The sequence below is a fragment of the Opisthorchis viverrini genome (assembly GCF_000715545.1).
Source record: "Opisthorchis viverrini unplaced genomic scaffold opera_v5_153, whole genome shotgun sequence".
In the NCBI taxonomy this organism is placed as follows: domain Eukaryota; kingdom Metazoa; phylum Platyhelminthes; class Trematoda; order Opisthorchiida; family Opisthorchiidae; genus Opisthorchis; species Opisthorchis viverrini.
In genome coordinates, this window is record NW_008751810.1 from 1,151,989 (window position 1) to 1,164,147 (window position 12,159).

At 42.9% G+C, this 12,159-nt stretch overlaps 1 protein-coding gene across 1 annotated transcript in view; it reads left to right on the forward strand.

Moving 5' to 3' along the window:
- Positions 1 to 683: 683 nt before the first annotated feature.
- Positions 684 to 12,159, forward strand: part of T265_06995 (hypothetical protein) — a gene marked incomplete at both ends in the record, with an annotated part of 11,721 nt that continues 245 nt past the window's right edge. Inside the window, 6 exons of the mRNA XM_009172412.1 lie at positions 684 to 745; positions 1,603 to 1,736; positions 1,852 to 2,012; positions 4,360 to 4,568; positions 6,321 to 6,413; positions 8,825 to 8,977. Of these exons, the coding sequence (XP_009170676.1) occupies positions 684 to 745; positions 1,603 to 1,736; positions 1,852 to 2,012; positions 4,360 to 4,568; positions 6,321 to 6,413; positions 8,825 to 8,977 (812 nt within the window). The remainder of the gene's footprint in view (positions 746 to 1,602; positions 1,737 to 1,851; positions 2,013 to 4,359; positions 4,569 to 6,320; positions 6,414 to 8,824; positions 8,978 to 12,159) is intronic.

Below are 12,159 nucleotides of genomic sequence, written 5' to 3' on the forward strand. Positions count from 1 at the left end.
TGTATTTTCACGCATCAACTACATCAGCTACTGCCTTCGATGCGCAGCTATCTACGCCACCCCAAATCATCGGTGATCTATACCGTGCCAGTTAGAATCATTTTGTCTCCTCGTTAACAAAACCAAACAAACACGTCTGAAGTAAACCCTTGCCTACTGATCTCGGGAAGCTCGTTGGATATTACAGTGGACAACCGCCAGGGATGTGGGATGAATTATGCGTTAAATATCCACAAACTCTGGGGATGATTCCCATTAGCTAAGTGTGTGTAGAGGGCTTAATCTATCTGCGAAATCGAAAAATTTGGTGAAATGAGGTGGTCGCCGGTGTGCGCGAAGCTGTTCAAGCATTAGATGCAATGTGAAAGTGTGCTTAATTTATGTCCCACCTGTTGATGTCACAGAACTTGCGCCTCGTGCGTTGAATTCGAGGGTCTCCGCATTATTGAAGTCATCATGTTTTTCCATTGAACGTAGTGTACTTGAGCTGACGTCTAACAAACCATCTGGACAAATTATGCTCAGTGTTGGAAGTCGGACGACGTCTCGGATTGAGAAGCGGCTGTAAGAGTTGTGAATTTCAATGTCTATTCTTTGGGGTCCCGAAGACCCCAAGTGCCGAGTTCCCTGTTGCGAGCATGGTGGCTTTTATCTAGCTCTGATTACAATTGGTCTCTTTGAGAATGCAGCATTCAAAGTTTCCCACGAACTGCTTTGACAATGCTGAAATCTTTTCGATAGCTATGTGAGAGGTTTTTCGGCGGACTTCTCAGAACCTGCCGATAAACAGTAGGATTTTGAACAACTTTAGCAGCCCTTGACGATTGATAATCATGGATGGACCCGCACGTTTGGTTGTAAATGATACTGGTATGTCTGGCCACATCTTGTTTGTCAGTAAGAGGATGCCGGGTTGCTAAACGGTTACTGCTGAGTCGGAATTCAGTACTTCGGAGGAACAGTGATCGGAGCAAAAGGCAATCATCGCTTTCATTTGGTTTTGGGTCCATGGGGAAATGGCCGCCTGGTCGCACCTGTATCTTACTTGTGCTTTGCTAAGCCCTCATTCAGGACAATAGCTGATCTCTACGAATCAGATGTAGGTTAAGATATTATGTTGGATAAAAACAGGAGTTGTCCTCATTTGATTGCCGACCGTGGTCTGTGCCCCGTTAGTGGCAACATACGACAGCAATTGTGGCACTGCGTTATCGGTACCTGTGCGGTCTATGGTTGTGTGGAGGCTTGATTACTGCCAGAGTACGCATGCCTAGACAGGTGAATGGTTGGAGCCCTCATCCAAAAGCATGTCTGAAGAATTTTGTATTTTTGGAAATTGGATATGCTTCTTCTCAAGTTGGGTATATTCCAGAGCTGTTTGCTACTCGGGAGATTACCCGACTAGAGGTTGATAGGGGGCACATATTTTATGCCATACATTATAAGTGTTTTTCAAACTGCGTAGAACTCCGTGTAAGGGCTCCAGGTTTGCACACTTGAATTACTATCACCGCTATCTCCAGCTTTGCTGAGTACACTAATATTTTCCAACTAAATATCCCACCAAATCAAAACCGTCAGTAGTGTACTTCTTTTTTTCAGGTGTATTCAAGCCATCTGTCTCACCATCACACTGAATCATTCTGAAATGCAAGACCGCTACCTTTTTGATGGAGCCTTCACATTAGTTCTTCCGTCATACGCTATCGATGCAAGGTACAGTCTGATTTGCGTCGGTTAGTGTGCACCACGTTCAGTCCCTAGAAAGCTTCATTTGTTCTGACAGCGTTTCCACTAACTTTCGAATAGCTTACCACAGCGTGTACTAGTGGTACTTCACTCCTTCGTCAGATTTTGCGATGCACACTACTTCGGGAGCTGTTTTATCTATTTTCGGTGTTACAATTGATTCACAAAAGGAGGACTGGTTATTCGATGTTTCTAACCATATCATACCTCTTTTCCCTAATATCTTCACTGAACTGATTTTGGATTTTGATTATATAGGATTGGTCAGTCCATGCAAAGCAGTCCATCGCACGTTTTGTTCCAATCGTTTGATTTTGAGATATAAATTTCACAATAGACCACAACCTTATGCAGTCATTGGTCTGACCCGTGCACACGAATTAAACCGCTTACGTGGCGTAGCCGATGCCTCGAATCTTTTAGGGAGTCTGACTAGTCAAGTGTTTTGAGATTATGTCCAAACTTTCAGTATATTGACTGGAGATCTGACGATTTCCAATTTATAATTACCGGTTGCAAAACTCCAAGTCCACGACTTTATTACTTATCATTATTCAATTTTTTACTTAATGTTTTAAATTTTTAATTTTTTTAAATTTCTAAATTTTAATTTAAATTTTACATTTAAATTTAAATTTATTTAATTTTAATATTTTAATTTTAAATTTTAAATTTTTTTAAAAAAATTTTTCACTTCATTTTTTTACTTAATTATTTACTTTATTACGGCTTTGTTACACCTACGACGGAGGTTAAAAAAAATGAAAAGTTTGTCTGACCATTTGCGGCCGGTCAGACTCTCAACGCGTGTGATGCACGGGCTATGCCCAGCAAACCACTTATTAACTTCACATAGTTGCGTGGCTAGTGGAAGATGATCTCTGCTCTAATCCTCGTGCGATTATTCTGTTTACCCACAACAAAGCTGAGAATCACTGGATTCGAGTTCCGGTGTTGTTAGAGCTCAGCAGTAGAACATAATGTTAGGGGGGGGTTTCTCAGATCTCGAAGTGAGAAATCCAAGGATGTATAGGATGATAGAACAGGTACGCCTTGGGGCAGATCTAATCCGCTGACCTCCCGTTTACGGGATGGACACCATACTTCTTGAGCTACTGGGACTACTTGTTCTCCGTAAAGCTTGTACAGTTTCTCTTCATGGTTAGTTCGCCACACTGCCTAATGTATCAACACTTGATGGCTGTCAGTGCTGTTAGTGAACCCCTTGTGTGAGTTGTGCCATATTATCCAAAGATTTTCGACACAAATTGTTAGAACGTAGACTGAAGTTTTCAAGTACTTGTAACGTGAACAAAAAGCCACAAGGAAATCGTTTACCTGCTATATCCTGTAGCGGTTACATGCGAGGAGCCTCACGTGGGTCCAGCAGTGAAGGCCTGAAGATCGCAACACTCACTGTGACTGCCTCCATATCCCATTCGCACACGACATTCCATCAGTAGTGTTTAAGGATGGAAAAACATCTCTTTGGTAGCTAGCGGCTGAGCACCCGCAGTATGTGCCCCGACTGCTTTTGCCATCCTCACGATTATTATTTGTTCCAGAGTCTTCGCTTGCGCACCATTTCATAGCGCATTTGCTAGAGCCAGACGAATCCTTCTGTGCGACGAAGGCACCGGTGATAGAATGTTTGAAGTAATCCTCCTAATTAAACGTATATTTTGGTTTTCCCTCTTTTCTTCTGTTGTACGTACTAAATCTATTTAGGAGACAGATTTTGGAAAGATCGCCAAAGTTTGTGCTGGAACAAAACTCGCGAACGGCAGCTAGTTCAGGACCGATTTCTGGAAGATTTTATTTTGGTCACAAGTTAAATTCAATTCTGGACCACGGTTTTGCGTCTAGTAAGGAGAATAATGAAGGTTATGGTGAGAATTTTATGAGGAATGAGATCGAAACGCACGACTGGGCCACAAACATCGCTAACACTTTTACTCAGGCAACCCCGTAACTCAAACGAAGGGCCTTGAACAAGCAACCGAAACGCATAGCTGAATTAGGGCTATCCCATGTGAACTGAATCACGATATTAACAGAAAATAAGCTCGGTCGAAAACTGCGTAAATTTTCGTCCTATAAAGCACATTCATACCAGTACAATACAGTGCAGATACGTTTACTCTTGAAGCTGTATTGTGTGTCTCCGGTATATACAGTCATTTTAAAGCAAGAAACTACGAGAATTCTGGCGCTACCGACCCACCCAACCGGAACAGTTCCTGACCGAAGCCATGACGATTCCGTCTGGCAGAACGACGAAGATGTGTGAAAGTTCCTCCATTGGTTTGTTGATAGTCCGATTCATAACTCATTCGTCTGCATTACGACCTTAAAGAAATGAACTTACTTCTAGGAGTACACAGGGCATCTTGAGCATGCAGGGTTCGTTCAGCAAGGAGGTCATTAGATAAGGAGAATATTATCATGAATCGGAATGGTTTGAGTCGCGTTCAACAGCAGGTTGGATGGAATAGCATATGCTTGTGACGTTTTTCTGACTTGCACCTTTGTTTTGATTAATAAGCGCGTTTTCTTTTGGTCACCATTCACTTGTCTGCCCCAGTTCTATAATGATAATGTTTTTACCAGCCTTGTGTTTTTGACTGTTCAGCGTTCATTACTTTGACTTGCTCCGACGGAGCGTTCTGCTTCGAGACTGCTTGCTTTATCCACCCTTACAGTGACCTCCGACAAATCCCAGACAACCAAGAAGTCTTCGTTCATCCATCCACAAACCAAAGTGTCGTTGTCGATATTTTGGAGCAAATCGATACCCAGGATCCGAAAGAAGCAGCCCGGTAAGCAAACCAAAAAAGCTTATGTCGTTACGTGTTTGTCATATGGTCACTAGTTTGTCTGATCATGACGTAGAAACTCATTTCGGTGGAGAACCCCCGCTTTATTTTAACGGGAAGCGTTATTTGATCCCATAACATTAACTTATGTCACTGAAAAACGACCTTACTTTCATTTGGTTCTAAGCCGGTTCAATAAACACGAATTCCTGGTAATCAGTTGTAACGCGTTAAATTGTTGATTCTGCAGAAGCGTACTGAAAGATGTGGTAAAAGTGATGAGGTTTGCAAAATATAGCGAGGGAAAATTTTTACCTGTAGTCCATTTTGTGGTCAGCCTAAGGTGCTGGTTTAATTTAAGCGCGCAGCACTACCCAACATTATGTAAAGAGTCGATTTGTTTCTACTGTGTGACCGAGTGTTTCTCTCTCTGGACTCTGTGCTCTTCGTAGTCGGCGTCCGCGCTGACCCCAATTTCCGGCTTCGCGGATCGAATCGTCAGTGGTTGATGGCAGTTATTCAGCTGACTACTTCATGCACACTACATTAGTCACTGTAGACAGCTACGTATACTCCCCTTATTTGCACACGAATTTGGTTTAGACAAGAGACTCAACTGAATCCAGCTGGATCTCTCGTTCAAAGTTGTTCGCCTCAGTTGAATTTGCTGCACCAACCCCCTTCATGGTCCAGTTGGTGCGATAGTCAATATATTGCAATACATTGTATAGACGTAACAGACTACTCACAAGGTTGCTGTTGGGGATTTTCAGCCACCGTTTGAGTAGTGTGTTACGCCCAGACGGTTACATGTTCCATTTTTCTGCACCAAAACCAGAACAACTTCATCCCTGTTTGAATGCAACGACGAAATTCAATGTGTTTTCTTGGCGTTTGTTTCACGCGTCAAGCTCCAAATTTTTATCGATCTGACTCATGTTTGTTATCCGTTCGAACTCTGCGTTACGCACAATTTTGTACTACTTATCCACAAAAAGAGCACAAATGCGAGTAGTGTGTTACGTCTGTACAATGTATTATAATGTCTTCAATGTCGTACCCGCTGGAGCATAAGGCAGCAGCAACACATTCGGTTGAAGAAGAACATCATAAACGAGAGATTCAGTTGGAACTCAGGTAGGCCTTCCGTAAAAACCAAATTGGTACACAGATTAGTGTATTTGTTGAATTTCCACCAGATGGGGGCCAAGCAGAATGTGGGGTTGATGGACACTCTGGGCCTCCGCCTACCGGATTAGCCCCAGGAACTGTTGATGGTTTTTCGTGAGTAGTGTGTTACGAGCATAAACATGCTTTCCGAAGGAAAACACAAAATGTGTTCTTTTAATCTTCTCAACGTGTTTACCGTCAAATACGGTACATTTATAAATATGAAAATTTACTCGCCGTCTTCTCTTGCCTTATTATCGGAAGTGTTACAACCCTTGTCATTTTGGGAATTCCTTGCAGCAGTTTAAGTGTGGACTACTTTTTGCAGACTCCCACAATGTTAACCTCTTTAAGTGCACCTTCAAATACTGGAGGTTATGAGAGCTCAAGCGAAAACTGATCAACCTGTCGGGAAATGCTCACCGAATACAGTAACGGATTTTTGTATGCTTCTTTGATAAATGTCTGTTTGCACAAAAACGTTAGTTTCAGTTTGAATTGGTTGTAATGCCTCATCTTGCTCTTTCCTGACCACCCATCGGTTGATTCGTCATGTGCGCACTGTTTTTTCTTCGTCATGTTTAGGTTACATTTCCAGGAGGTCGGCCGTACGAACGATGCGTCCGAGGTTGTCATAGAGACGGTAGAGGAACTCTCCCCACCCTACCGAGATCCGCAGTGAGTGTTCCGATTAGCTGTATTCTCGATACATTTTACGAATCAAGTTGCTTCAACGCATTTTACTCAGTCGGATGGTTACTCACCAAGTGGCATGTTCACTACACGCTACGCTGTTTGCATAATGGGCTGTTAGATGCATAAGCGATATAATGTAATCTTGGTTCATGTTTCCAACGTTCCGAAAGGGCATTTATCTGGTGATGAGCGTTCCCCATTGTGAACAATACCCGCATCTATCGATTACGGTGGCAGTGATCTTTGAATCCTTCACCACCGCCAAGAAAATAAGGTTGGTGGTACAGAACGTTTACTCATTGCATTCCACTCTGAAGAAAAAATAGAATCGTACAGGATAATGAACTTGGTTTTCCAAAGGACCACTTCACCATCGGGACAATAGTGCTACATTCCATAACCAACCAAGATTCGCCGGTTGTCAAACAGCTTGTGTTAGGAACAGTGTTACCAAACTGTCCTGCAACGGTGTGACTTCCCTCGATTCAGTCAACTGTTGTATCTTGGCCGTGAGTATTGTAACAACGGCTGGAGCACGTCACACACAGAGCAGGTTGGTGATACTCAAGCCACAGTGGATGAGATACACTCGCGCATGGTAATCCTGATCAGTAGAATTGTTTTCATACTTGAAGTGGTTCTATTCACGAATCTGTATTTTTTTGTTTTCTATTGAAGCAATTCTGGGGAGGGGGCAGATATTGTCTCCTCAAAGGAATATATTTCTTTCCGGTAGGTAGCACTCCATTGCCCAACGCACGATCCGGCCGGCAGGCCGACTCCGACTGGTTGATAAATCCAGTATTCCGACGAGTACTTCGAAGCCACTGAAGTCTATCCTTGAATTAAATCCCCAGTATTGTTACGATAAGCTAGCATCTGCCCATAGCAGGTACGGGGAAATTACCGGCAAAGATCTCTTCAAAGCATACCAGAAAACTTGTCAAATTGCAAATGTGATTAAAATCAGTCCTGGTATGTTAAGGGTGATGATGCCCGAAACATATTTGTGGAGGAGTTCGGTAAAACATAGTAAATTTTATCCGGAGCATCCTGGTTTGCTGTCTCATATTAATACACCGAGTCCTACATGGAAAGCACATCGTGGGGGACGCTTTAAATCAGTTTTGAATCCAGTCATTCTCAAGTAGACTTCGTTCGATCCCATATGCAGCCCATAGCCGAAGGTTTCAGCTTTCCACGGACAGGCTGGCTCCCATTTCTGCGACTTGCCCTATTTAAGCTCCAGTCAGTAGAGGAGTGTGGAGAAGTGTTGTCGTAACTGTATGAACACTACGATGAAAGCGACAGACTTAAGCAGTTTTCCAGTTTGTTCACCGCTGACTAACTAGCATTTTTGATCCGGCACCTCAGTCGCATCACTAAACTTTTTAATGCTTCTGGGTAAATATGATTTATGCTGGCTACTGGGGCGAGATGACCCAAGTGGTTAGAGTGCGAATTTACTGACCGGAAGGTCCGTAGTTCACAGAGGTCCGTTGTTCGAACCCGACCTTCTCCTTTCGACTTCCCCTGTCTAGGCTTGGGCAACCTGGTAGTATCTTCGTGCAACCTCCGTGTGGCATGGCAGTTAGTCACCGAAAGGTTGCTACAGCTGAACGATACTGTGTGTTCTAATATGAAAAATCGAGGAAAACCAGCTCTGTCTGAAGAATGTGTGTACGGGAAACCCCACAGATTTTATATTCTCCCAGGGATTTGTTCACACAACTGGGAATGCTGAGTTTGTCTGTCCATGGGACAAATGTACTATTTCAGAGCAAGGTTTCGGATGCTGATCGAGGAAACAGGAATAAGCATACGTTTCCCAGCCCTTAGGAATGATGACATTCCATCTGTACTACAATCGGCATTTGCTAATTTGCGGCCGAAGTGTCTGTTGTAGTTATGGAATCGTTTGTGAGCGTAAAATACTCAGATGTTTGGGGCTAAAAACTTGACTGCACAACCTGTTCACATGTTGAAGGAGAAGAATATCAGTTTCACTGGATTCCATTTCATGAGCTTGCAAAGTACAACAAAAACCTGTGTACTTTTCTCAAGGAACAGAAATTTCAAACGAACGCCTGTGAGCTGATCCGTACAATAAATCTCGTTTGATTTTACCAAGTTGTCATCTCCACCTCACACGCATCACATCAACAGTCAACCGCACTCTGTTTTGATTGGAGAGCCTTCGTTTGTCGTATCCCTAAATATTTGTTCGAGTTCTGTTGCCATAGGTAGCCTCTCCTTGGTCCTAATCGGGATTATTGCGTACAATGACTGCAGAGCCTCTCATAATGAGACTGTTGGTAGACTTAGTTTTTTCAGCCTGTCGTCAGAACGACCGTTGTAGTTGTACCGCCCCGTGTTTTCTACCTCACCATTAGTTGCACGTCCATGGTCTATCTAACTGGCCTGCAAAAGGTTGCTAAATTCAACGAGACCGTTGAACACTTGGTACGAATCTATCAGGCACTGTACCGGTACTCCAGTGACAGCGCAGATGTCCTGGTTTCTGTCAACAATCCTTTGGAAGATGAGTGAGTTCTCCATTCGGCTAAACTACACAGTCTGTATTCTAATTTTCTGCAAGCAACAGATTTCATTGTAACTGACGGATACCTATGTTGAGATCATTTTGAACACTTCTAACGCGGTTTGACTTTTGGCATGTTTTTCTCATTCCTAACTGAACCAGTTGCATCTTCTATCACCAGTGTATTACGGCGGTACACATGGCGCCAATGTTCGGGCTCATAACAAGTTCGCCTTAAAACCCGGGTTTGCCCGGGAAATACCTCGCATCTTGAAAGTCAGATTTTGGAGCATCGACTTCTGCCTACTTAAACAGCTTTGTCAGTAGTAAGAATACAGCTGCGCTCCTCATGCCCGTGCTTCCCAAAGATCCCGAATCGCGCTCCTCCACAAAGCGATGACACCAATCTTTCAAGATAAGCAAGTGTTTGTGAAAGCATCACCATCATCATCGTGAAGGTATAGACACTAGAAAAGATTATCGCTATGGTTTCCCGTACAACCATACGGTCGTATTGGCCGTGGAGATTTTACAAATATGGTCCTCAATCAACGGGAATGTTTATTAATGTTCAATTGTCTCCTAATCAGCAGAGACCATGTCTCTGGAGAGACCAGTTTTGGACAGTTCCTTTTTTTGTACCCATACAAATCTGTTGCATTCGTAAGACTCTGTGATGAACATTTCATTGTCGTACCCTAAAATAAACATCTACAGCGTTCAGCCAGCAGAAAAGACCACTTTTTATCGACACTTTGGGGACATCTTCACAGTAATGAAAGCGGAAAATTTGTGCAGGAGTGGTGCCAGTCTGCTGCCGTGCAATTTGAAGAAGGCACAGGGGATGAAACCCTACCAGGTTGCCCAAGCTGGCCCAATCAGAAGGCCAGGTTCAAGTTCGAATCACAAACCTTCAGATAAGTAATCCTGCACCTTAACCTTTGAGGACCATTTTAAGTTTACGAAACCCCTCCATTCGCAAACTATCTGATGAGCTCCGACAAAACTATTGTATATTGTTTCAACGGCTAATTCAAGCAGGAAACCTGTTCGTGTCTATCCTTAGATAATTTGTTCGAAAATAAAGATTTGATAGGACTTCCCCCGCGAAATGTTTGCCTCACAAGATTGTAGCAGTTGCTAGACAGACGAGTGCTCCTAGAAATTGGTCGTAGTAGATAGACCAAACCGTCTGCGGCTACGATTGGTCAAAACAGTTCTGATTCCGATACGTTTGAAGAGAAAAAACCACAGATGAAATCAATGAAGGCTACCGTAATCCAGGTCCTTGAACAGAAATTCCACCCGAACTGTCTACATTGGTACTAAGAACGGCCATGTCTTCACCTCTGAGGTTTTTAAACGGACATACCTCTTAAACGGACGTATCCATCCTTAAGTGTTTTATTACTGACTGAACTTTGATTGCAATAGCCAGTCGTTTGGCCTTGATATCGTTTTGCGAAAATAACGTCATACTGGGATGAAGTGTGGTTGGGTTAGATGCGAAAACTTTCGCGCTTTAAAAAATAGCCGGAAATTTTAATTTGTACTCTGCCCCTCTGCCCTTCTGTGTGTTCAGAAATCGCGAAATGTGTGACATTGATACTGATTGATGTTTAGGTAATCGAATCAGGATGTTTGGACGTCAAGTATAGTTCTGCTTGTTGTAGTTCGTGTGAGTTCCTAGCATGGGCGAATTAGCTTGATATCTGAACTTATCGTACGCGGGTTTTACCTCATTGTAAGAGGAATTTTGGAGCATGTGATCAACTCTGTTTGTTGCTCTACTCAACACAACGAACTCCTCATATTAACGGCGAGATGAACCGTTGAACAATACCTCGGTTGTATGGCTATCAGATCCGTCGTACTAGTTCAGGTTCTTAAAGAAACTAGTCGCGAGAAATAAGGTATATTTTCTTTAAGTTGAAATACCGGTTTGATAGACGTAACGCACTACACATAAGGCTGCTGAAAACCCTTCGACAGCTTACGACTGGTCCCGCACTTCTTGGGGCTGGCGCAGTCCACGAGTTTTCGTCAACCTTACTTTGTACTTGGATCCGAATTGAATGAAATTCGACAAATACACTCATTTGAACATCAATTTGGTTTTCACAAGAGACTCGCCTGATTCCCAGCTGAATCTCTCGTTTATGATTTTCTTCAACTGTATGTGCTGCACCGGGTAGCCCCGTATATCATTTGGCACGTTTTTTGATACATCGCACACCATAAGCGGTCGAAGATTATACAGTAGCCTTGTGAGTAGTGTGTTACGTCCATACAGTATATTTATATTTCGAATATCGTACCAAATGAATTATGAGGCAATCTGCTGCAGCAATTCAGTTTAAAAACACCATAAACGAGATATTCAAGTGAGCCTCTCGTGAAACTAATATTGGAATGCAAATTAGTATATCTGTTAACATACGGATCTTCAGTTACCAGTTGGGAGGTTGTAAGTTCGAATCGCTCCGAAGGCACAATGCTTCTCCGCCTGTCGACACTGATTGAATGCACTTACAGAACGACAATTCAGTTGAAAAGCTTCAAGTCAACAATTTTCGTCTAACCGCATAGAGGATGCTCTTTAGGTGGTGATGAAATTTGAGATTAAATGGCCAAATGACAGGTGGTAGTGAGACAACCAAGAACATGGGCAGCTGCATGGTTTTAACGTGGTGGAATAATCTACACACCACATGCGTGAGTCAACAAGCCCTCTTGAAAATATATCCTTTCTAGCCATAAGTAGAATCTCATGTTTTTCTCCCACCCTGGGGGACCTGTATCTAAAATAAACCCTTTTGAATAAACTACGTCTTAAAATTCAAAAGAACACCGTATCTCCTCAGAAATTAACCATTCCACTCATGGATCGTGGAGTTATGACGTACATCTGGGAGTTTGACTGACCAACGGAGACAGCCACTTTGACCAGTTCCCATTTGGTGTACTTTCACACTACCTACGCATTTCCTAGATCAATCACCGGAAAACTGGTGAAACCCTAATAGTTATCGGCCTTGTGAATTCGTCTTTTAATGTTGTCTGAAATGGCATCGCAAAATGCTTGAGTGAATTCCTTGCAATACATAAGCTCTTATTAAGAAGCGCATTGGCATATTTTCTGTTTCCCATGTTCTGTGCCAAGTTTGGTCAGCCTGCTTCACCAAA